Source organism: Dasypus novemcinctus, chromosome 10 (assembly GCF_030445035.2).
Source record: "Dasypus novemcinctus isolate mDasNov1 chromosome 10, mDasNov1.1.hap2, whole genome shotgun sequence".
Classification (NCBI taxonomy): Eukaryota; Metazoa; Chordata; class Mammalia; order Cingulata; family Dasypodidae; genus Dasypus; species Dasypus novemcinctus.
The window spans coordinates 107449524-107472893 of NC_080682.1; the positions used below are offsets into that span (position 1 = coordinate 107449524).

At 56.0% G+C, this 23370-nt stretch overlaps 1 protein-coding gene across 5 annotated transcripts in view; it reads left to right on the top strand.

Moving 5' to 3' along the window:
- SLCO2B1 (solute carrier organic anion transporter family member 2B1) overlaps positions 1 to 21376 on the top strand; it is a 55079-nt gene extending 33703 nt beyond the window's left edge. For 3 of the 5 annotated variants that reach the window (XM_058305953.1, XM_071218269.1, XM_071218268.1), the window contains 7 exons: positions 3937 to 4042; positions 9951 to 10308; positions 12605 to 12770; positions 16720 to 16883; positions 18102 to 18166; positions 18476 to 18596; positions 19495 to 21376. In XM_058305953.1, coding sequence (XP_058161936.1) covers positions 3937 to 4042; positions 9951 to 10308; positions 12605 to 12770; positions 16720 to 16883; positions 18102 to 18166; positions 18476 to 18596; positions 19495 to 19675 — 1161 coding nt within the window. In that variant the 3' untranslated portion in view covers positions 19676 to 21376. Of the gene's footprint in view, positions 1 to 3936; positions 4043 to 9950; positions 10309 to 12601; positions 12771 to 16719; positions 16884 to 18101; positions 18167 to 18475; positions 18597 to 19494 lie in introns of all 5 variants that reach the window. The other 2 variants (XM_071218267.1, XM_058305955.2) reach the window with 1 other exon arrangement.
- The last annotated feature ends 1994 nt before the right edge of the window (positions 21377 to 23370 follow it).

The window sequence follows — 23370 nt, forward strand, 5'->3', positions numbered from 1 at the left end:
AAGTTATATAGTTTAAATGAATAATAGACCCAATCTGCCTCACCCAAAGAAACAAGGCTTAAAAGGGGGGATTTCTGGTCCCTGGATGAGCATACCACAAAGTTGCCTTTAATTCTGTAGGCCCTGCCCCAGGGCTTCTGGGCTTACAGGGTTTAGTGGATAAAGCGTGAGTTTTCTACTCAGGCAGTTGAGCGCAAATCTCTAGATGAATAATGTTGGACAAGTTACCTAATCCTAGAGCGTGTGTCCTCGTGTGAAAAAGAGCATGAGACTTCTTCCTTGGCAGGTCCCAAGGGGGATGGAGCACGGTCGTGGATGTGCAGGCGACATACCAATGGCCTGGCAGGTCCTGGAATCTCAGTTCCGCTAGACCCCAGAGTATCCAGTACAGACCCTCTGCCTCTTTCTGAACCATTAGCACAATAGCACCTCCCTTAAATGTACTCATTTGTCTTCCAAGAGCCTGGCGTTGCCTGCAGCGCTGCCTGTTGGAGCCATCTCTTGGACTCACTCTTTTCATAGATATTTATTGGGTACCCACCACATGCCAGGGGGTTTCAGAGCGAGGATAAAGCACCATCTGTGCTCTTCCAGAGCTCAGAGTCCAGCAGGGGAGACGGGCATTACACGAAGCTTGACTGGGACCTAAGTGGGCATAAAGTAGATGTTTTTTCATTTTCTTAACAAGTCAGTTTAACTTCTACTCTGAATGCCCCTCCTGCCAGATCAGCAAGAAATTCAACCCCAGCCTTTTCCAGGCTCGCCCCACCAAGATGAGGCAAAGGCCCTGAGGTCTTGCCTGGTGCCCAGGTACCAGGGAAGTCCCAGCCCTGCCAGGAGGCGTCAGCGCCAGCAAACCCTGGCCACCGTGGGGGCCACGTGGTCCCCCTATCATGCTTGGGGCACAGGGGTCCTGTTGTGGCTGGCAGCGTGGGCCCAGCCTCCCAAGTCAGCCTGCAGCCTGCCCCTCGGAGGGCCACTGCTGCCTTGTATGTGGCCCCCTGCTGCTCGTGGAAGCCACAGACTTCTCGGTCCCTGCCCCGCTCCATTTTGAAGTGTTAGTTGTAGGTGGGAGCCCCTTCTCTTCCGTCATCCTTGGAGGCTGCCCTCGCTCCTCACGACACTCAGCTTCATCTTCCCAGTGCACTCGGGCTTTGGAAACAAAAGTTAGGAAGGAAAATCTTGCAGCTGAACCCTGCTTTCTGCACGAACCTGAGGCCACAAAACCCAGAGCCTGCTTCCTCCTAGAATGAAAGAAGAGAGAAAGGAAAACCCCCAAGGGAACAGACACACGCAAATTAATATTCGAATGAATTTTCCTGCTGCGGTGAGGCCAGTGTTGGGCAGCCACCACAGGGAGTGAGGGCAGGGGAGCTTGGAACAGGATGTCAGACTCCCCCTAGGTGGGGGCGGGCCTGGAGGCTCTGAGTTGTGGGAAAACCCAGCATTTCCCTCATGAGACTCCCTATGAAAATGAGAGGAAAGAAGTGTCAGACCCCTAGGGAAGAGGCAGGACCAGAGCACCCCAGATGAACTCTGCAGCCTAACCTTCCCTCCACCAGGGCATATAGCATCTCTGACCAGAAGGGCCAACCTCTGCTTGCATGCTCCTAGTTTTGGGGAACTCACTTCTTCCCAGGACAGCCTCTACCAAATTGCTCTTTACACTGGTCTTAAGTCTTCCTCCCTGGAACTTGTTGCTCCTAATTCTGATCTTGGGTTGCATAGAAAATGTATTAATCAGATTCCACTTCATCTCTTATATACAAATGACTCCATGCAAGTAGCAACTTCTTCAAGACTTAGTTTCCAGTTTCTCATCTAAAAAATGTGCACGGTAATAGTACCTGTCTCCGAGGGTTTTTGTATTAGAGGCAGTGCAGGTAGAATACCCCGGGTACTCAGCCTGCCTTGGGCCCCTCCTCACCGCAGGGTACACCAGCTAGGTGCACTGACTCTGCAGTCACGTCGTCTGGGTGCAGATCCTAGCAGGACCACTTACTGGTTGTGTCACCTGGAGCAAGTTATTTTTTTAGTGCCTTCTGTGTCTCAGTTTTATCATAGGAAAAATAGAGATTTTAATGGTACCTACTTGTATTAGTCAGGGTTCTCTAGGGAAACAGAATCAACAAGAGATAACCTGTACATAGTAAGAGATTTTATCAGAGTCTCACGTGGCCGTGGGGATGCACAAGTCCAGGTTCTGCAGGCAGGCTGCAACCAGGGGCTCCACTGAAGGTCCAGTGAAGGTTCTTGATGAGTTCTGGTAGATATTGGCTGTCCAAAGACAAGCTGGGAAATTCTCACTCAATGCTGGAATCACTTCCCCTTTTAAGGTATTCAACTGATTGGATAAATCGTCACTCATTGCTGATGGCAATCTCCCTGATTGATGTAATTATAACCAGCTATCTATGATTTACCACTGCAGTAAAGTCAATGGTAACAAAGTCCATAAATGCCCTTGTATTACAGTTAGCCCAGTGCTTGCTTGACCAAAGAACTGGGCACAATTACCTGACTGAGTTGACGCATTAGCCTAACCATCACACAACTTCAGAAGGTTCCGAGGTTTCAACTGTGATTTAATGCACCAAAGTCCTTGAACCTTGCCTACCATGTAGGAAGTGTTTAGTATACACTAACCATTATGGATCATTATTTCCTTCTTCTTTTGGACCATCAGAAGATCAAGATTACGTCATTCTCCCACCCCCCTCCCAAGTCTTCTCTTCCCCAAGAAAAAAGACCTCTCCTTCAGGATGCACGTAGGGCATCTGCACCCACTCCAGGTTGTCCACGCCTTCCTCTCAGTGTGGGTCCCAGAGCTGAACACATCTTCTGGCTGTGGCCTGACTCCTCCAAGGGGAGGAGAGGGGACTGTTGTCTCTTTTCTTCCCCACTCCCCTCCTGCCACAGTAGATAGTGTAGAACAGGATGAGCTGTAGGCTCAAATCACCCCAACCTCATGTCAGACACCAATCACTGGAGGCCTCCTGCTCACGATGACTCTCGAGGTGATAACAGCCACTGGTGCCTGAAGATAGCAGTGTGTTCATGACTGCGTTGCTTTATCACAGTGGTTGTGGTGAAGATTTTAATGATGGTGAGAGTAACACTGAGTGATGGTGGTCATTTGGATAGGTGGCATGGGCAGTGGTGGTGAAGGTGACATCATTGATAATGACCTCCTTGGTAGTGGAGATAATGTAGGTGGCAGTGGTGGTGGTGATGATGGACCTGGTGAATTGATGGTAGTGGTGGTGATGGCATTGATGATGATGATGATGATGGAGATAATGGTGACGCTGATGTTGGTGGAGGCAATGGTAGCGATAACAGTGGTAATAGAGACAGTGAGATGATCTTTATGATGCTGACAGTCATGATGACCTTGGCGATCCTGAAGTTTCAGGTGACTGTGATGATAATGATTATGCTAGTGATGGTCCTGGTGGTGGTGACCGTGACAGAGGTGATGATAATGGTAATGACAATATTGGTCATCGCGGTATTCAGGGATACTGATGGCCCTATTGATAATGAGCTGGTGATGTTAATGGACTTGATGTTTAAAGGGATGGGAATAGTGATAACGATGATGGTAGTGGTTATGGTGGTCATTTATAGGGTAACGTTGGTGATTATTATGACACTAATGATGGTGACGATCATCAGCGGTGTACTCTGGTGATGGTTGTGTCACTATTCAGCTACTGGAATTTCATTCTTTTTTTTTTTTTTTTTTTTACCAAAAACTCTGTTGAGCTCCTAAAGGCCAGGAACTTCCTGACTAGATCACTGCTGGTCACCATTACTCCTAATGAAGTGACAGCCCCCACCTTCTCCCCTCCTAGGGCTCCCTCCCTAGTTCACAGCCTTCTCTGAGCAGGATCTTTGGCATTCAACCTACCGCCTGGGTGTATGTCTTCCCAGGGTGAGGACACCCCCTCTGAGAAGAACCCTGCTCTGGGGTCCGCAGAGAAGCGGGATGGACTAGCCCAGATTGCACCTGACCTGAGTGTGATCCAGTTCATCAAAGGTGAGTGAGCTCCAGGCCGTGCTAGGGCAGACAGGCCAGGAGGCTTTTGAAGCTAGGCAGGATCCAACTGCTCCCTGCCTTTCTTGATTCGTCTTCCACACCGACACCCTCCTCATCAGCACCTGTACATTCTTTGTGAGTCTTTGCTCCTCCTGGAACATTTTTTGTTGCTATCTATCAAAATCTTTCCTGTCCCTCTAGGTCAAGCTCAAGTGCCACTCCTTCTTCCAAGGCTACTTCCCTCCCTCTTCTGGGCCTCTGTATCAACTCCTGTCTGTGCTTTGTACTTGCCTGACTTCCTAGAGGTCAGGGCCTCTGCTGGCTCATCTGCGACTCCTCTTCTCTTCCCACCCTCCTGCCAACAGGAGGCCCTCAGTAAGTCTTGGTTAAGTTCCCTGCCTGTGGCATTGATGGAGGAAGCTCTAGGCTGAAGTCCAGAGACCTGGGCCTTAGTCTTGGGTCTTTGCTCCAGGGTCTTCCCATCTGTACAGTGAGGGGTGGGCCCGTGATCTAAGGTCCCTGCAGCTCTGATCCTGAGACTATGAACGCTCAGTCAGTAACCTGGGTACATGATGTGATTAAGCCATCCTTTCTAAAGATTCTCGTCTGGCCAACACTGCTTGAGGGCCTGCCATCAGGCACTGGACAGCAAGTCAGAAGACCTGGACTTGAACCCTGCCCCTAACACTGACCAATATACAATCTTTGAGACATTACTTTTCTTCCTTAACCTGCATATCCTCATCTGATAGATTGGATCAATAATTCTTGCTCTGCCTCTCTCAAGGACAATTGTAAGAGTCAAAAGGGATGATAAATGGAAAACCCTTTCCATTTATTAAAAAATCTGTACTTACATAAGGTACAATTATTATTTCAATTATCACTCCTACCCTACCGTTATTATTCTAACCATTCCCAGGACAGTAAATTGAGCTGCCTGTGGTTTAAGAGGGTGATAATCACAGGGTTTGCTCAACTTCTCACCAAGGACTTGTGCAACAAAGGAATCAGGCCCCGTTCTTAGGAAGAGCTTTCCAAGATGTGGTGTTGGGATCCCAGTAATTCAACCTCGGGCTCTCCAGCATCCCCAGGGAAACGGAGGGCCTGGACTCTGTGGAGCTGGGCCTGGAGACAGGGGTTTGGGTTCCCTGACCTCAGGCCCCCCAGCTGCTGGAAGGCCTCGGCACGCTGCACCATGGAGGAGATTATTAATCACTGCTTTGGCTCCTGCCCAGGGGGAAGCTGGGGCCAGTTGCTGAAACTGGATCCTGGAGTAGGTGTCCTGGGCCAAATAGTCTCTGGTGGTTTTAGCTACAAGAGCACATAGGAGACTGAGGCAGGCCCTGTGGCTCATAGTCCAATGGCTTCTGGGATTCTGCTGCACTCCAGAGGGTCTGGTCTGACCCTGAGGCTTGGCCCTGATGCCTGTAACCATGGGGCAGAGGGTGGCAGAGGGAGGAGGAGCTGTGGTCCTGCAGCTGGAGGAGCCTAGACCCCTGAGCTCAGGAGGCATCTGTCTAATGGGGGAAACAGTCCCTGAGCTGCAGAGGCAGAGTCTCTGAATGGAGGGAGAGCCTGCCTGGTCCAGTGGAGAACAGTCCCTGAACTGGAGGAGGTGTCCATCTGGGGAAGGTGACATTGTCCCTGAGCTAAGAGAGGCCCTTGACTAATGGGGGGAAAAAACAAAAACAAAGCATGGTCTCTAAACTGAGGGAGGACCTGTCCTAACTGGGGGAAGATACCTGGCCTCTGAGCTGGAGGAAGGCCCTGTCTGATGGGGGAGACACAGGCTCCGAGGTGAAGGAGGACCTGACCTGTCTGATGGAGGAGATACTGTGCCCGAGATAAGGGAGGCTCCCGTCTAAGGGGAACCCTGGAGGTCCCCTTCCGCTGTCTCTGTCTAAGTGAAAAGCATTGTCCCTGCCTTCCAGGAATTTTCCATCTGTTCTGGAGACAGGCTCTGGGTGCTAAGGAGAGATGGAGGACGGGTATAAAACACACTGCAGAGATTAGCATCGGAGAATAGCTAGAAGAGGGGACCAGTTAGTAAGATGGAATCTTCTGGAGTCAGGTGGCCAGAGAGGCATAGGAATGGGGATGAGGGAGAGCAGAGGAAATGGCCCCTGTCAGGAGACCCTGGGCAGATCCTGGCCCTCCCCTGGCCTCTCTGGCTTGGATGACCTTGGGCCAGTCCTGCCCATCTCTGGACTGTGCCTGTGTAACTGGAGCCAACTCCAGGTTAAAATCCTGTAGCTCATAGAGGACATCAGATGCTCTGCCAGGGCAGCTCATCGGGAGGCAGAGGCCAGAGCAGCTACCTGGGCGAGGGCCGGGCGTTCTACTTCCCCACCCCAATGCTGGCTGGATGCCCTGCCTGCGTGGCCAGGAGGCAGGCCCGGGAGGGAAAGGAGGGGGACTTCCAGTCCCAGCCCCCACCTCCTGCCTGGACTGTTTGTTTTTATTTTCTGGCTCCCAGGGAAACAGCTCCTGGCCCAGCTGGGGGGTTTTGGGGAACCAGATGGCTTGGCCACGCTCTGAGGACAGACAGAAATCTTCTCCCATGACAGAGGCTCTGGTCCTGCTGCAGCGGGACTGGAAGGGGCCACCCACCCCCTGCCCAGCAGGCCCTGTGGCCATCTCTCGCTGCCAGCCCCGCCTGGAGGGTGGCTTCCTGCTCTGATAAAGGCCTTCTTAGAAAGGCCTCCCGCTCCGCCCACACCTTCTGTCGGACTTCAATCTTGCTACTGCAAGCAAAACCACATCTCTTCCTCTTTTGTTGTTAGTGGAGAGAGAGACGCCCACATTGGAGCAGAAAGCATCCTTGGACTTCACTCTGGCTGTCCTTACCAACAAGAGCACTAAAGCCCAGAGGGACAGGGACTTACCCGATGCGCTGCACCCTTTAGTTTAACAGAGTCCCGGTGAGGGCAGCCTGCGGGTGGGGCAGGGGCTTAGGAGCTCGCAGGGGCCCGGAGGGGTCATCAGCGCCACAGCAGGGGACCCAAGGGGTCATCAGCACCACAGCAGCCACACCTATCCCTGTCTCCACGCCTCTGCCCCTGCTAAAAATCTTTGCCTCTGCTCGCCACTTCTCTAGAGCCTTCCAGTCTGCAGGTCCCAGGTCAGTCCTACCTCCGCCAGGAAACCTCTGGTGCTAAGCCTCTCTGGAACCTTAAATTTTGCCCTAGACATTTTCTTGTCGATCACATAGTAGTCTGTACGTCCATTCATTCATTCATTCCACAAATATGTAATGAGTGCCCACTATGTCCCAGGCTCTGGAGAGACAGCAGTGAGCAAAACAGACAAAAATCCTTGCCCTAAATGAAGTTTACGTTCATTTAGGCTAAATGAGTAAAATGCACAGTATGTTACCTAAAGTGCTACGGAGAAACATAACAGGACAGGGAGGTCACGGGAGGCCACGTGACTCTCAGGAATGGCCCCCTGAGGAGGTGACATTTGAGTAAAGACTTGAAGAGTGACCCTGTGGCTATCTGGAGGAAGAGCTTCCCAGGCAAAGGTTATAGCAAGGAAGTGCAAAGGCCCTGAGGCAGTAGTTGTGTGGTAGGATTGTGGTGGAAGCTGAATGAGCCGGGAGATCAGAGTGGTCTGAGGCCACACGGAGGCCGAGCAGGGCTTTGTGTGTCATGGTGGTGACTTTGGCTTTCATTCAACATGAGATGGGGAGCCTTTCCTGGGAGCACTTGGACAACACGAGCCAGCGTCTCCTTGGTTGGCAAATCTGGCAAAGTTACCTGGCCCCTGCTTAAAACCCTCTCCTGGTTCCCTGGGCGTCTGAGCCCATCATGCCCTGGTTCCTGCTGACCCCTCAGTCTTGCTCTCCCTCTTCCACACGCAAGCGCGGCGTGATTACTTTCAGTTCCTTGGGTGCCTGGTGGTCGTCCAGGCCTCTGTGCTGTACACTGGGCACTGCGCTAAGCTATGCACGGGTTAACGCAGTTAGTCCCCGTGGCCATGTGAGGGTGGAGAGCCTCTCTCATTCTACAAAACAGGATGAAAGAGAAGGTCAGAGACAGGGAACAAACTGCCCGAGGCCACACCCCTAGTAAGTGGCAGAGAAAGGCTTCAAAATCCAGCTCTCCCTGACTCCAAAGCGGCACTCTCCTCCCGATCTCTTTGCTCGCCTGCTTTAGCTGCCAGACTGTCCTGTGCTCTAAGGCTCGAGTATCCTGTCCTCTAGGGAGCTCCCTGGCCCTCCAGACAGGGTGAGCGCCTCCTCTGACCCACAGCCCTCTGGATTTACTGTGCTGTCGCTCAATTCTGTCAATCCATCCCAGAGAATTTGACTGAATACCTACCACGTGCCAGGCAGTAAGATAGGAGCTGGGATAGAACAGGGAACAGGAGAGCCACATTGCCTGCCCTCCCAGAATGCACAGGCCAGTGGAGAAGCCCAGTTCTGAGCAGGCCATCTCACACGCGGCATGTGTTAGAAGAGGCAAGTGGAGGGGGCAGTGGGGGGGGGGCAGGCTTCCTAGAGAAGTGACATTTAAGCTGAACTCTGAAGGATGAGTCAAAAGTGGAAGAAGGCGAGAAGGGAAGTGTCACTGGGCAGAGGGAACATCATGTACAAAGATCTTTGGCTGGAAGTCCTGGGTCATTCAAGGAACTCAGAGTGTCCAGAGCAAAGGAAAAGGCACACGAACGAGGCTTCAGTGAGGGAAGGGGCTAGAGCAGACAGAGGCTTGAAGGCCAGGCCAAGGGGACTGAGCCTGGTCATCAGGGAGCTATGGAATGTTTTGAGCAGGAGAGTGTCAGGGTCAGCTTTACAGTTTATGGTCATGGTCTTTATCCTCGTGCTGTAACGTGGGCGTCTCCAGATCTGGTTCCACCATCAGTACGTGAGCTCTGAGGAATGGGACCTAGAGGGACTCATTCCTGTGACCAAGGTACCCAGTTCAGGGCTGGCACAGACTAGGCACCCAGGTGTGTGTGCTAGATAGATATGTGAAGAACGAGGGGGCAGTGGCCAGCCCACACTCCCCCCTCACTGCTCAGCCCAAGCAAACGGATTAGAGGACAACGGGCTCCGTTCACCTGGGGCACTCAACAAGGACTTGTACCTACAAAAGTTGTGCCCCGTAGCCTGGGGTGGGAAGAGGGAGAACACACCCCAGGGGCGGTTGCCCAGCAAGGGGGACACTGCCTGCTTGAGGGCCAAGTAAGTAAGGCAGGAGGGCGTCTGGTAAGACCGGAGCCATCAGAGAAGCTTTCTGGAGGAGAGAAGATTGAGCCAAACCTTGAAGGGGTTGGTGGGAAGTGATCAGCCTGGAGCACGGGGAGCACTGCCCAGGCTGCTGGCCACCCCACCAGGAGCAAAATGAGGAGCAGGGAGGAGGGGAGCGAGAGCACGACAAGCTCTCATCTATCCAGTTCCACGCCTGGGCCTGCGCCGAGGACACAGAAGAGAAGAAAAAGGGCTTGGAAAGGGCTGTAGCAGGACGGGATAGAATGGGCTGCCTGAAAACAAAAACGGGATGGATGAAGGGAATGGAAGAAATGAAATGATGTGGGATAAGTGAAATAGAATGAAATAAGATGGCATGGAGTAGGACTGAGTGAAAAGGATCAGAAGTCAATGGAATGGTAAGAAATAGAATTTCAAAAATGGTATAGAATTGAATGGAGCCAAGTATAAAGGTATTGAATTGAATGCAATAGAATTAAATGGGATGGGATAGGATGGGGTGGGGTGGGGTGGGGTCCGGTGGGATGGAAAGGAATCCAGCAGAATTAAAGGAAAAGGCCTGGAATGCAGCGCAATAGACCTGACTGAGAAGAAACAGATTGAATGGGAGAGGATGGGACCCAAACTGCGCCGCGAGGCCGGCCTGCCCACCCAGCCAGCCCTCTCCACCCTCCTGCCCTCTCGCCCCGTCAGTGTTCCCCAGGGTGCTGCTGCGGACCCTGCGCCACCCCATCTTCCTGCTGGTGGTGCTGGCCCAGGTGTGCCTGTCGTCCATGGCGGCGGGCACGGCCACCTTCCTGCCCAAGTTCCTGGAGCGCCAGTTTTCCGTCACGGCCTCCTTCGCCAACCTGCTCATCGGCTGCCTCACCATCCCGCTGGCCATCGTGGGCATCGTGGTGGGGGGCGTGCTGGTCAAGCGCCTCCGCCTGGGCTCCAGGCGCTGCAGCGCCCTCTGCCTGCTGGGCTCGCTGTCCTGCCTGCTTCTCAGCCTGCCCCTCTTCTTCATCGGCTGCTCTAGCCCTCGGATCGCTGGCATCGGCCCCCAGCCTGGGTGAGTGTGTGCTCGAGCGTGGGCGTGTGAGCCTGGGGAGGGCAGGCCAGGAGAAGGAAGTGACCCAGACAGAGGCCGAGTCGATGGACCCCCACCAATACCTCGCCGCACCCCTCAGCGCTGCCCCCTCCCAGGCCCTCGTACAAGAGTGGCTCCCTTGGCCCAAGGGCAGGCAGTGGGACGTTCTTGGAGGCCCCAGTGAGGGCACCAGTGCACCCCTAACAGGGCCAGGGATGGAACTGGGTGCAGGGAGGCTCAGATCTGGGGAGAGGCTGGAGGCGGCGACAGGGCAGCCACCCCTCTCCGTGATGGCACCCTCACCAGGGTGGCCTAGCTCTGTGGGCCCCGCCAAAGTGGGCAGAGGGTGCACCGCAAGAGGCTTAGCTTAGCCTGAGGATGGATTTTGCTCCCAGGCAGAGAAAAGGAAGCTCTCCATTCTGGGGGGTGATGTGCAGGTGGGGGGAGATGGGATGGCCCCTGTGTGGCAGGCGGCAGAGGCGGCTTGCCCACGGGAAGCGGCTGGACTGAAGGCCCCCGAGGTTCTTGGTTCCTAGAGTTGAGGAGTTAAAACTCTGCTGTTTGGTGATCCTAAGACTCCAGAATGCTCTGCTCAAGTCTGCTGCAGCACTAGCCTCGCCCTCCTGCCTCGCCCCCTCCCAGGGCCTCCCTCGCCCCCTACCCCACCCCCAGGAGCTAGCTAGGATGTCTTGGAGAAGATGTTGGAAGGTACAGTCATGCCTCTTTTCCAGAATGATTTCATTTTCCCTGGGAACTGCTCCAGGCTTAGACTGGCCCAACACTTAGCTAGAATTCCCCAACTTCCTCTGCCCCCGACTCTCCCTTGGCACCTCCGCCCTCCGCCCAGGTGCCAGCTTTGGGCACAGCCCCCCCACCCGACCTCCCGATAGGCCCTCAGCTCAGGCAGGGCCGGCCTGCTCTCGCTCCCTCCAGAGAGGCGCCAAGACAGTGCCGGACACACGGGCCCTGCTGGGCGGGGAGAAGGAGAGGACCGTGCTGGCCAACGATCCTCCTCCCCACCCCGACACACAGCCCCACCTGAGGCAGGCAGGCAGTGGGGTGCACCTTGGCCCGGAGTCCCCCCACCCCCAACTCTGGCCGTCTCCACTCGGCCCACCCACAGCTTCCCTGGCCCCTGCTGCCTGCTCCAGGGAACTGAGATGTCGCTTGCCTTGCCCAGCTCCCCGCTTGGCCTGGGCCTCTGCCCCGCACTGACCTCGAGCCCAGACCACTCTCAGCTCTGCCCTCCGGCCCCCCCTGCAGCCTGGCCACCTGGTCACCCCGAGAGAGCATCCGCCTCTCCGGCCTCTGCCCCCTGGGAGGCTTGCTGTGCTCCCTCCTAGCTGCAAGTCCAAGGGCGCTCCTGCTGGTCCCCTCCCAGGTGGCCTGCCCCTTCTGGCCTTCTGCCCCCACTCCCTGCCCTGGCAGGAACAAGTGGCAGCCCAGAGCAGGGGTGCCCATGGGAGCTGGGGGCAAGCCTCAGGTGGGAGGCAGGTGGGGCTAACCTGCCCTGGGCCCAGGGAGCGGAGTAGCAGGAGTGAGAACAGCGGTCATGAGGCTGCAGGAGGGGAGCCCCACTGAGCTGATGGGGAAACTGAGGCCCGGAGAGAGGCAGGAATGCGCAGAGATCTCACGGCCAGGCAGGGCTCCTGATGGATCCCGCACTCAGAGCTCTAATTTTCTGAGAAAAGGAGGCACTTCAGCTCCTCCAAGAAAGTCACGTTTCATCTGACACTAAATTCTGGGATGTTCCTTATGGAAGGATCATTGAGGAGCAGAGGTTTTTTTTCTTTCAACTTTTCATTTTGAAATAATTTCACTTAGAGGACAGTGACAAAACCTATACAGAGAATCTCATCATATGCCTCCCCCATACCCAGATCCACCAATTTCAACATCTTGCCACAGTGGCTATCTCATTCTGTCTATGCATCAATCTATCTTCTTATTTATGGATTTTCTAACTATTTGGGAATATGTTGTATGCATCACGAGGAGAAGAGATTTTTGCAGAAGTTCCAGGACTCTAGAATCTTGGGACTTGGAGGGGTCTTGGCAGTTTCTGGCCAACTCCCTCCCCGCTCCTCCCATGGAGGCTTCCCCGCAGCCTCGGGCCCTTGCATCTGCTCACGCACCCGCTCTGCAAGGAGCTCACCACACACCAGGAAGGGAGGCAGGGCTGAAATGGCAGGCCCTGGCTCTGGCGGGAGGGCAGCGGGCTGGAGGACTGAGGGCGGGAAAGCCAGGCCAAGCGCCCACCAGCCTTCTCTCCCAGCAGCGGCCTGCCTGGGCCCGGGCTGTTTCCAGGCTGCATGGAGCCCTGCTCCTGCTCATCGGATGGCTTTAACCCCGTCTGCGACCCTAGCACCCATGTGGAGTACGTCACGCCCTGCCACGCCGGCTGCACTGGCCGGGTGGTCCGGGAGGCTCCGGACAGCAGCCTGGTGAGTCCGGCCTCTGCCAGCCTCTGCCTCCCCTGTCTGTACTGCCTGGCATGCCCTCCACCTCTGGAGGGCTCTGCCCTCTGTCTCCGCCTGGCACTCCCTCTGCCTCCGGAGTCCCCGCCCTGTCTCCGCCCTCCTCCTGTCTGTCTGTCTCCCCTTCTGTCGGCAGATGGAAAGCACTCTGTCTGTAAGCTTTCACTGCCAGCGTGAGCCCAGCCACGTGCCAGGGCCCAGGGGCTAGGCCTGAGGCAGATCCGGGCCCCCAGCTGTCCATGCAGGGAAGACACAAAAGGCGGTGACTCACAGCAAGTCCAAGGGTGCTGACAGGCGTGAGACGTGGTCCCTGTGACTTACACACAAGGATGGGAGGAGATAGATCCCACCAGGGGGCTCCCAGAAGGCTTCCCGGGGAGGTGGCACTTGAGTGGATCTTCGCGGGTGAGTAGGTAAGCTAGGACGGGGACGGCGGGCCGTGCAGGCAGGCGCAGCAGCGTAAGCAGAGAGCTGGAGGCACAGAAAACATGGGGTTTCACGAAACTGCAAGGAACTTATTGGGGCAGACGCCTAAGGGCTCATGGAGGAAAGCGAGGCCCAGATAAGGAAAGGCACTGAATGCCAGGCCAAGAGCGGCGACTTTATCCGAGATCGACGGGGAGCCATGGACAGGTCTTGCGAAGAGGACTGACGGGGTTGGACCTGTGTTCACCTGTGCTTGAGGTCCTAGTGTGTGCATACAGCAGGTGAGCAGAGGGCAGGACAGGAGACAAGTAGGTCAGGCAGGCAGTCAACAAACCCACTGAGCCCCTCCCCTGGCCAGGCCTGGGCTGGGGCCTGAAGACAGAGCCCTGGGCCCACCCTCAGGGAGCTCCCGGGAGGGAAAGGAGTGCAGTTTAACCCATGACTCCTAGGAAAGGCGGCCAAGAGCATCTGGCTCCCCTCCCCTTTCTCCTCCCTAAATGGAAAGGGAGGCCACACCCACCTTTCTTAAGCCCGAAAGCTGTAGTAAAGTGTGTGTGCGCAGGTGTCGGGTGTGAGGCCAGCGCCTCCCTCTCCGCCCTGTCACCTGTGACCAGGTGTGTGGGGAGTGAGCATCTGAGCCCAGGGGCTCCTCAGAGCCAATCACCGGCTGACCTGCTGAGCTGCCTGAGGATGTGCCCCAGGCGCCACCCAGGCGCTGGCTGTGTACACTGTCTGCACGTGGAATAGCTGCAGTCCCCCCCTTCAGCCCCCTACTGCTCACTGCCCCTGCGCTGGAACTCTCCAGAGCCCTTCCAAAGGCCCGGCGGGTGGGGCAGGATCCCTGCGGAGTCAGTGACTCCCGAGAGGGCCCCTGAGGGCTGAGGTCCTTCCAATCCCCCTTCTGCCTTTCCTTTGGAAAATTAGTGAACTCCTCTGCCTCGGTTTCCCCATCCTTAAATCCAGGAGCAGGATTAAGACCCACCCTGATTGCCGTGGGTCCCGGTGCAGGCAGCGGCCTCCTCGAAAGCTCCTACTTACCACGGGTTCATGGCCACAGGAGTGGCCTGGCGTTAAGAGCACGTGCTTCTGGGTGCACACAGCTTCAAACCACCACCCGTGTCTGCCCCCTGGCTGGCTGTGAGCTTGGCGTGGGGACGGGTCCCATCGGCACCCAGCGCAGTGCCACTCACCCCCTGCCTCCCCACGGTCTCCGGCCTTTCCGTCCATCCCAGCCACCTTCTACCTCTCAGAAAAGCAGGACCTTGCCCGGTCACATTTCTCCCCTCACCTGCCCCTCCACTGTGTCTCCAGCCCAGGGGGGTGCTCAGACAGCAGAGGGCAGCCCAAGGTCCTGCTCCTGCCGTACCAGGGGGGTGTGGGGGCGGCCGGGCACACGCAGCAGCTTGGCAGGGCAAGCACCCAGGGGTGCAGGCTTGACTCCTAGACGTTGCCACTGCCTCTCTCTCCTGCCTTTCCCCAATTCCACCTTGGAAACCTCTCTCAAATCAGAACCCCTTTCTCCAACCCCGCCCCCGCCCCGCCCCCTCTCCCTGCTGGCCCCTCCCCAGCCAGCCCCTCCCCCCCCACAGCCGCTACAGTGGCCTTTGCAATATCAGCTCTTGCCTCTCCCAAGCTGAAAGTCCTTCCGCAGAGGGATAAATTAAATGTGGTATTTCTATATAATGAATACCATTCAGCCGTAAAAAGGAATGAAGTTCCGATAGCTGCTGCAACAATGGAGGGACCTTGAAGACATTATGCTAAGTCAAAGAAGCCAGACGCCAAAGGACAAATGTTGTATGATTCCACTTACATGGAATATCTAGAACAAATTCACAGAGGCGGAGTGTAGACAAGCCGTTGCCAGGGGCCTGGATGAGGGGAGGAATGGGGAGTTATTGCTGCAGGGGTCCAGAGCTTCTGATGGGGGGTGATGAAAAAGTTTTGGAAATAGAGGTGATCTTTGCACAAAATGGTGAATTCAATTAATGCCACTGAATTGTACACTGAAAAATAGGTAAAATGACAAATTTGATGTTCATATATTTTACCACAGTATGGTTCTCTTTTTCTTTTTTTAAATTCTCAACACCTAAGATCCTTCCAGGGCTCTCTGCATCCACCTCGGGGCTCCCCAGCCTCTGGAGAGCTGATGGGATCTGACCCTGCCCCAGCCCCCAACCCCGGGCAGCAGGAAGGCCTCGCTGGTGGAGGAGCTGCTCGGCAGGGAGGACAGCCCAGGCTTCCTGCTCAGCTGTGCTCCTGGCAGGCACCAGAGCGCCCTGCTAGTCCAGCCCACTTCTGAAAATCTCCGGGGCTGAGGCTTTGAGGCCGCCTGGGGCATGCACTCAGGGCCGTCCAGCACACCCACAGCCCAGCCGGGCCCGGCCCAGGGGAGGGGGCGGTGGTTTCCTTGCAGTTTGGAAAGGGGGCTGCCATTTATCCCTAGGGGAGCCTTACATTCGTAGTTCAGATGTCTGCGGGCTCCTAGTAGACTTTTTCCCCGTGGGAAGGAGTTAGGATTGTTCTCTGGCCCTGTAGCCCTCCACCCACCCACCCCTAAATCCAAAACTACACTCCAGTTATACCAGGTTCTGCAAATGTCCTCGAGGCAAAAACTTGTTTCACAACTTTACTCACTCCCTTGGATTCCTGCCTCACTCAGTGCTAGACCTGAGTATTTTTACCTTCAGGGCTGCATTCAGGACAGTGTTTTCAATCCTTTACCCTGCATTTTAAGCTGCTGTCAGCAGGATGATTGGCAGGGCATCTGGCCCACCCTGCTTCTGGAAACAGCAATCCATGTTCCTCTTTAGCGTCAAGGCTCTTCACAATCTAGCCACAGCACATCTCTCCACCCCCCTTCCCTCTCTCTTTCTTGCAAGCCCTCTGCTCCATGTAGAAGGACAACTAAGCTGGGTTCTTTCACGCCACTGTGCCTTGCCTACCACCCTGCCTCTGCTCCTCCCATTTTTCCTCTTGGCAAACTCCTATTCATACCTTAAAACCCAAATCCAACACCCTTTTTTGCTGAAGCCTTCTTTGACTCTCTCTGCATCTCTCCATCATGTGTTTATATGTCCTCTCCAGAGTCCAGCATGCTTGAAGATCTCAGTAAAGTGGGAAGGGTCTGGAAAACCTCTGAGTTCCTTTCCCCAAAGCATTCCTTGTTGCTTTGGTTTCTCGGACAGTCAGGAACTTGCGTGTGTGTGTGTATGTGTGTGTGTGTGAGATACTCTTCCAGACTCCCACAGTCCCAGCCCACGCTCAGCGCAATTTGGGCCCACACAGCCTGTATCCAGGCCCCTGCTGGATTCCTTAAGCCGTGCGAACGCGCCGTGGGGTCAGAAGGCCAGGAGTCCCGCTGGCTCTGCCCCAGCTGGCTGGGGGCCCTTGGGCCTGTCCCAGCCTGCCCGGGCCTCAGGCCCTTGGCCAGCTGCTTGCCCTTGGAGGTTCCTGAAAACTCTTCTCCCTCCCCGTCCCCCTCCAGGTCTTCTACACCAACTGCAGCTGCGTGGCGGGGGGCGGCCCCGTGCCGGCGGGCTCCTGTGACTCAGCCTGCAGCCACCTGGTGCTGCCCTTCGTGGTGCTGGTCAGCCTGGCAGCGGCACTGGCCAGTGTCACCCACACGCCCTCCTTCATGCTCATCCTACGGTGAGCGCTCAGCCCAGGCAGGCCAGGGTGGGTGACAGCCGGAGGTCCTTGTCCACGGGCAGGACGAGGAATACTGAGCGGGGAATCTGCGGAGGGGGCCACTCAGGCGTCCTGGGCCCCCGCAAGAGGCCAGGCCCTCCCAGGCCTGTGTCCATGCTCCTGCTGAGCTGGCAGCAAAGTGAGGCTCTGAGAATTCAGGAGCTGGCCCCCGGTCACACAGCAGGTGTTGAGTGGGATGGTACTGACACCCAGCTCAGAGCCCAGGCCCCTGCCTGCCCCGGGGGAGAGGAGGCTACACCTGGAGGGCCGGCCCTGGCCTCCCTGTCACAGCGAGAGGACTTCACCTGGTGAGGCAGTGCCTCCCTAAAACGCCCCATCAAGTCAGCAAGCACGCTGGGTCACTCACTCTCGGCCATTTCTGGTCCTTGTCCTGAGGATGATGCCTGCTGGGCCCAAGAAACTGTCGCCTGAGGCCAAAGGATAAGGGGACCTCAGAGCAAGAGAATTTCAGGTTTTCATTATACTGGGATAGTTTTATTCCCTACCTCCTTTCAGGAGAATTAGAAGGGGATGGAGTCCCTCGCAAATATCAGCGGACACGCGGCTGCATAAAGCAGGCTGGCCCCAGAGAGGAAGTGCAGGAATCAGAAGCCGCAGGGGGCAGCCCGGTTAAGAAGGGCGAGGACGCGGGTCTGGCCCCGAATCCTGGCCCTGCCCGCTGCTGGCCGCGGGGCCTTGGCTACCTCCCTCGACCGGTCTGAGCCTCAGCCTCCTCATCCGTGAAGGGGGCTAATGGCATCCCTGCCTCCCAGGGGTGGCACGAGGGCTGTGACGGAGGATGGCCGAGCCACAGGCACGCTCCGTGAAGGCCAGCCATTGCGGGCACCCCAGGCTGAGGCATGGCAGGGCTGGGCGAGCGGGAAGGAGTGTCTGGCAGTCCTGGCTCCAGGGCCTGCCTCGCTTAGGAGGCGGGGGAGAGCGTGGCAGGGCCAGCAGCTAAGGGGAGAGAGGGACCGGGGCCACAGCGTGGGCACAACAGCACCCTGGTGGTCACTGGTCCCTGGCACCCGGGGACCAGGCGCTGCAGGCTGAAGGAAGATGGGGGGCAAGGCCTGAGCCCCCAGGCCGGGCCTTCAGGTCGAAAGGGAACTTTGATTGCTGCTCCTCAGGGGTTGGAACCTTCTCCAACCTCATGTGGCCAATGTCCTTGCTTGTCAGGGGAGTGAAGAAAGAAGACAAGGCTTTGGCAGTGGGAATCCAATTCATGATCCTGAGAGTTCTGGGTAAAAAGCCTGCGGGGGACCGCTGGTGGTTGTTTTGGGGCGGTCCAGACACCCACTGTGGGCCAGGCCCAGGGGGCGCAGGGATGAGCAGGACCCAGGCCCTGCCCTCAGGGCTCACGGGCCCGTGGGGTGATGGACCTGGTGCAGGTACCGGGGCAAGCAGAGGCCAGGCAGCCCCGCGGGGGAGGCCGCACCTGGCACCGGGGTGAGGGGTGGGCTGGAGGGTCGACGACGTCCTGAGCGGTCCCGTCCCTGCCGGGTCTCCTGGTGCTGGGGGTGGGGGTGGCAATGCTCCGTGTCGCCCCCCAGCCTGGATGCCCAGCCCCGTGGTCCACGGCAGCGCCATCGACACCACGTGCGTGCACTGGGCGCAGAGCTGCGGGCAGCGCGCGGTGTGCCGCTACTATGACCACGACCTGCTCCGGAAGCGGTGAGGCCCGGGCGGGGCTGGGGGGGCTGTGGGGAGGGGCCCGGAGAGGCGCCCGGAGCCCGGCCCACAGGGGAGGGGGGGTCGTTTCCGTCCACCTGCTGCGTGACGGACGCGCTCCCGGGCTGGCAGGAGACGCCGCCTCCTGCCTTTACAGCTGCGGGGGCGAGAGGTAAAGTCGCAGCCAAGGTCACAGCTCACTGGCGAACTGGGCCTCCCTGTCTGAACAGAGTCTGTTCTGGAACCACGTGTTGTTCACAGTTGGGTCTGGGGGAGAATCCGGGGCGTAGCGCAAAGCCCCTTCCGGGATCCCAGTCCTGGCCCTGCCGCCCACCCTCGCCCCGTCTCTGGGCTCAGTCTTTCCCTCTGTACAATGGGGAGCTCAAAGGAACCCGAGGGCAGAGAGGCCGCTGGTGCGGGGAGGTTTGTCAGCCGGGGCTGGTCACTTCCAACTCCAAGGAGGCTCCCGGGGGCAGACAGCTTCTCAATGGAGGCAAAGTCACACGAGAGCCTTGATGAGGTAAAAAAATAGGGGAGAGGGAATCTTTGGGGAGAGCCAAGACTGATCACCAGGCCCTGGGAGTCCTTGGAAAGCATCCAGGGAGAGGCAGGGCATGGTGGGACGACAGGCAGGGGGTGGACAGGCCTCTGCCCCCCTGCCCGGCTCCTTCTGCAGCATCTTGGCTCTCGTCCCAACTAAGGGCTCCCACGAGGGTCCACTCCAGGGGTCCACCTGTCTTCCCAGCCACAGCCACGGGGACAGCATCCTCTACCCCGGGGCTGGAGGCTTCCTACCCCAAGGCGTCAAGTCTCCACATGCACCACGGCCATGGCTGCTGGCCCCTCCCCGCCTGAGCCCTGCCCTGGCAGGTGCACAAGGTTCTTTTGCTCTTTCCCCCAGGTTCCTCGGCATCCAGTTCTTCTTCAAGACGGGCTCCCTGGCCTGCTTCGCCTTGGTTTTGGCCATCCTGAGGCAGCAGGACAAAGAGGCAGGGACCAAGACACCACCACCCAGCCTTGGCCAAGAGCAGCAGCAGTTAGTGTCAGGGCCAGAGAAAAAGCCCAAGGAGTCCAAAGTGTGAGCTGTCCTAGGGCCCACCCTGACCAAGACTGACAGCCACAGCACAGACCCCCTCTAGGCTCCTCCCCCAGACAAGGTGTCAAGAGCCCCTGTGTTCCAACTATGGCTCCTCCACGAACCTGCTGTGTGACTTGAGGCAAGTCGTTGACCCTCTCTGGGCTTTCATTTGCTCATCAGAACCACGGCATTATTTGGGGACTTGCTGTGTTGACCAGTTCCGAGGAAGAGGGTCTCCCCCATAACTTCTCCACCCGGACAGGCTGACTGGGGACCAGGATTTCCTGAGCAGGAAGGGCTGCACATCTCTCCCCGGGGCCCTGGGATAGGGCAGTGGACCGTGGTGGGCCAGGCTGTCCCTCCACAAAGGCCCCAGGCTGGCTCGGCCGCTGACCTAGCTCACCCTCTCTGAGCCTCGGCCACCTCTTCCGTAAGGTGGCAATGGACATCCCAGCATTCAGGATTGTTCCCACTGTGGCCATCGGTGTGGTCAGGACGAACCCACACTCCCTCCCAACCCCACTCCCAGGCAGCCTCTGTCGAGAAGTGTCCCTCGGGCGCCCCCTGGAGGCAGAGCCCTGAACTGGATTCCGCGGGTTGCCCGCTGGGGGCCGCCAAGTGGCCTGAGCCGCAGGACGCCCAGCTCTTGGCGCTCCAGCCCGTCCTCAAGCGGCCCTGCCCACCAGGAGACTTGACTGAGCGGGGAGACCCAGTCTCTGGGCTCGGGCCGTCCAGCCCCTGCTCTCAGGGAGCCATGCTGTGGGGCGGAGGCCTCATCCCTGCCTTTAGGGGTCCTGGCCTGAGGAGGGAGACCAGCCCCCACGCACATGTCATTTTCTAGCTTCAGAGACCCACTGCACATCAGCACGCACTCGCCGGCACCTACGCCTTGCCACGATTTCACGCATCTGACTGAGTGCCAGCAAAGTCACTGCAACCTCTTTTGTGGACAGCATCCTAACGTCCCCAGTCACTTCCTGTGGCTGAGTCTGTGTCGCCCAGGTCGTGTCTGGATCGGTGACATCCGGTGCTCTGGGCTGGTGTAAGGGCTGGCTGGGGCCTGTAATTCCCGGCGCGGCGATGCTCAGCTCTGCGCAGTGAGCACGTCTGGGTACCACTGGATTCTGAGCAGCACCATCGTTTTCTACGTCCATCAGACCTTGTCTTATTTTACACCCCACCCTATCCAGCCTCGTTATTTCCCTGGGAGGGGAAGAGAATTTCCTGATCTGTTCCCAGGACATTCTGTTGCCACCCCACACCCCACCTGGCAGGTACCCCACCTGGCCAGGCCCTGCCGTTCAGGAGACAGGGCCATCGGCGACGACCTCCAGAGCCCTGGGCTGGGGGCGGGGGAGAAGCAGATGCCCATCGGGAGCTGGGTGGGGAGGGCGGCAGGCCCGGCGCTTGCTCTGAGCGGGGGTTTGAGGCTGAAAGAAGAGGGGTGTACAGGGAAGTTCTACTACCCTTTCTTTTCTACTGATTGATGCCTTTAAATGTTTAGCCTGTATCTGAGCCTGTCCTTATCAATGCCAGGAATTTCGATGCTTTTCCAAAGGAAGAGGCCTTCCTCCAGTTTCCCAGGCTTCACAGAAATAATCTGGAATTATAGAGACTGCGTATTATTACATTTGCTCTTGCATAATGTCTCTTCTATTACAAAAACCCTTTTTCACAAATGATATTAGAGTTTGCAACAACTGCATTATTTCTGGTTATGTAGATTTAAGTTTTAGTGGGTTCATTGCTCGCCGTTATTTCTTGTCTCTTACGGCTTTGCCTGTCTTTCTGTTCCGCTCTAATTTTCCTCTGGCGGGGCAACTTCCTCCAGTAATGGTTTCAGAACTGCATTAAGACCACAAGGCTTTCCGAGGCCTCCACTGTCCAGATAGTCACCCCCATTTTACACGAGAGGGAATGGGTTCAGGACAGAGGAACGACTTGCACAAGATCACACAGAAAATGACGGTGGAGCCAGGAATAGATCCAGATTTTGTGGGAACTGAAGCTTATACAATTTAGAGAGAACTCTTTAAGGAAAAAAAGTACAAAATTAGGAGCATAAAATTAAGCAATAAAATAATATTTACTTTGAAAGAGAAAAGAAATTTTAAAAAACAAATACAACACAATCCAGAAAAATAGCATAATATTGTTTATTAATTAACGGCCTTAGACACCTAGAAAACACTTTCGTTCCCTGATGACTAGAAGAATTTCCCACAGACTACTTGTGGCTCTGAACATTTCTAACCTCGTTTCTCCTGTTTCTCCCCCACTTTCCATATGCCTCCGGGTCCAGGCTGGATAAAACCCAATCATGTCACGATATGACCTCTGGATGTGACCCCTTAATGTCACAGTGCCAGTGAGTCAGAGTGTGGGTAGAAACATTCCTGGAAGCCAATCCCTACACAGGGATGGCTAGCAATGATTTACCTGTACACAGACACTGAGAACCACATAAATACGTTCTGATGAACCCAAGTTAAATCTACCCCCAGTTTGACACCTCCTTAGACAGATCTCAGAAATGCCTGTGGCCACTCCAGCTACCTCAATAGAGGGAATCTGTCACACTAGGGAAGACTGAGTGGAAAGTAACGGCAGTCTTTCCTGATTGTGGTTAAAGTATCTTGCCTTTGCAAATTTCACCAAAAAATACCACCATATGAATATATTAATGGGGCCCTTCCCTGGTCCTGGAGAAGGGCCCTGATGCTCAAGCAGCATGAGCTGCATGGGGAATCCACCTCTGAACTGAGCTGAATTTTGAGGAAGAGTGGAAAGTAACGGCAGTCTTTCCTGATTGTGGTTAAAGTATCTTGCCTTTGCAAATTTCACCAAAAAATACCACCATATGAATATATTAATGGGGCCCTTCCCTGGTCCTGGAGAAGGGCCCTGATGCTCAAGCAGCATGAGCTGCATGGGGAATCCACCTCTGAACTGAGCTGAAATTTGAGGAAGATAGGGTCCTTGTGTTAAAATCCCCCAGGCTGGTTGGGGTGAGGAGATTCCAAGAGTCACCACAAGAGAGACATGGGACCAAGAGCTAAGGGGTCCAACAGGTAAGAGCCAGAGGGGTTCCCAGGCCCTAAGAAGGTCCAGGAAGCAGCCCCTTCTCCTGATTATAGGCCTGGTCAGTGACCACGAGCTTGTGTATCTCAGCTCCTTTTAGTCTCACCCTATACAAAGGAATTGGAAGAGAAGGCATAGTCTACCTGCTAGATTCTCCAGATGGTAAAATCCAGATCCCACAAGGTTCGGTTACAGTGCTGGACTAGAACCAAACCCTGACACCAAAGTCTAAGCTCCTCCTGCCTCTAGTCGATGTGGGAAGTGGGCAGATGCCCCTCAGGAGCTGGGAGTCCGTAGCCATGACTGGACCCCAAAGAATGAGGAATGAGAACCCACAGCACCCTCACCATTCCCCGGGCATGTTGGATTCCTTCCCAGTACCATGCTTTGGCTTGTGCTATTCCCTCTAGCCATATTTCCTTCTTCTTTCCTCCCCGTTGCTTTTCTCTCCATCCCCACTTCATGAAGTCCTACCAAATTTTCCAGGCCCAGGTCAAATGCCACCACTTCCAGGGAGAAGCATGGTATAGGCAATGAGGGGGAGGTGACAACTACCTTTGGGAACCTGACAAAATATAGACTTTCCAAAAAAAATGCACACAAGCACTTGCACAACTG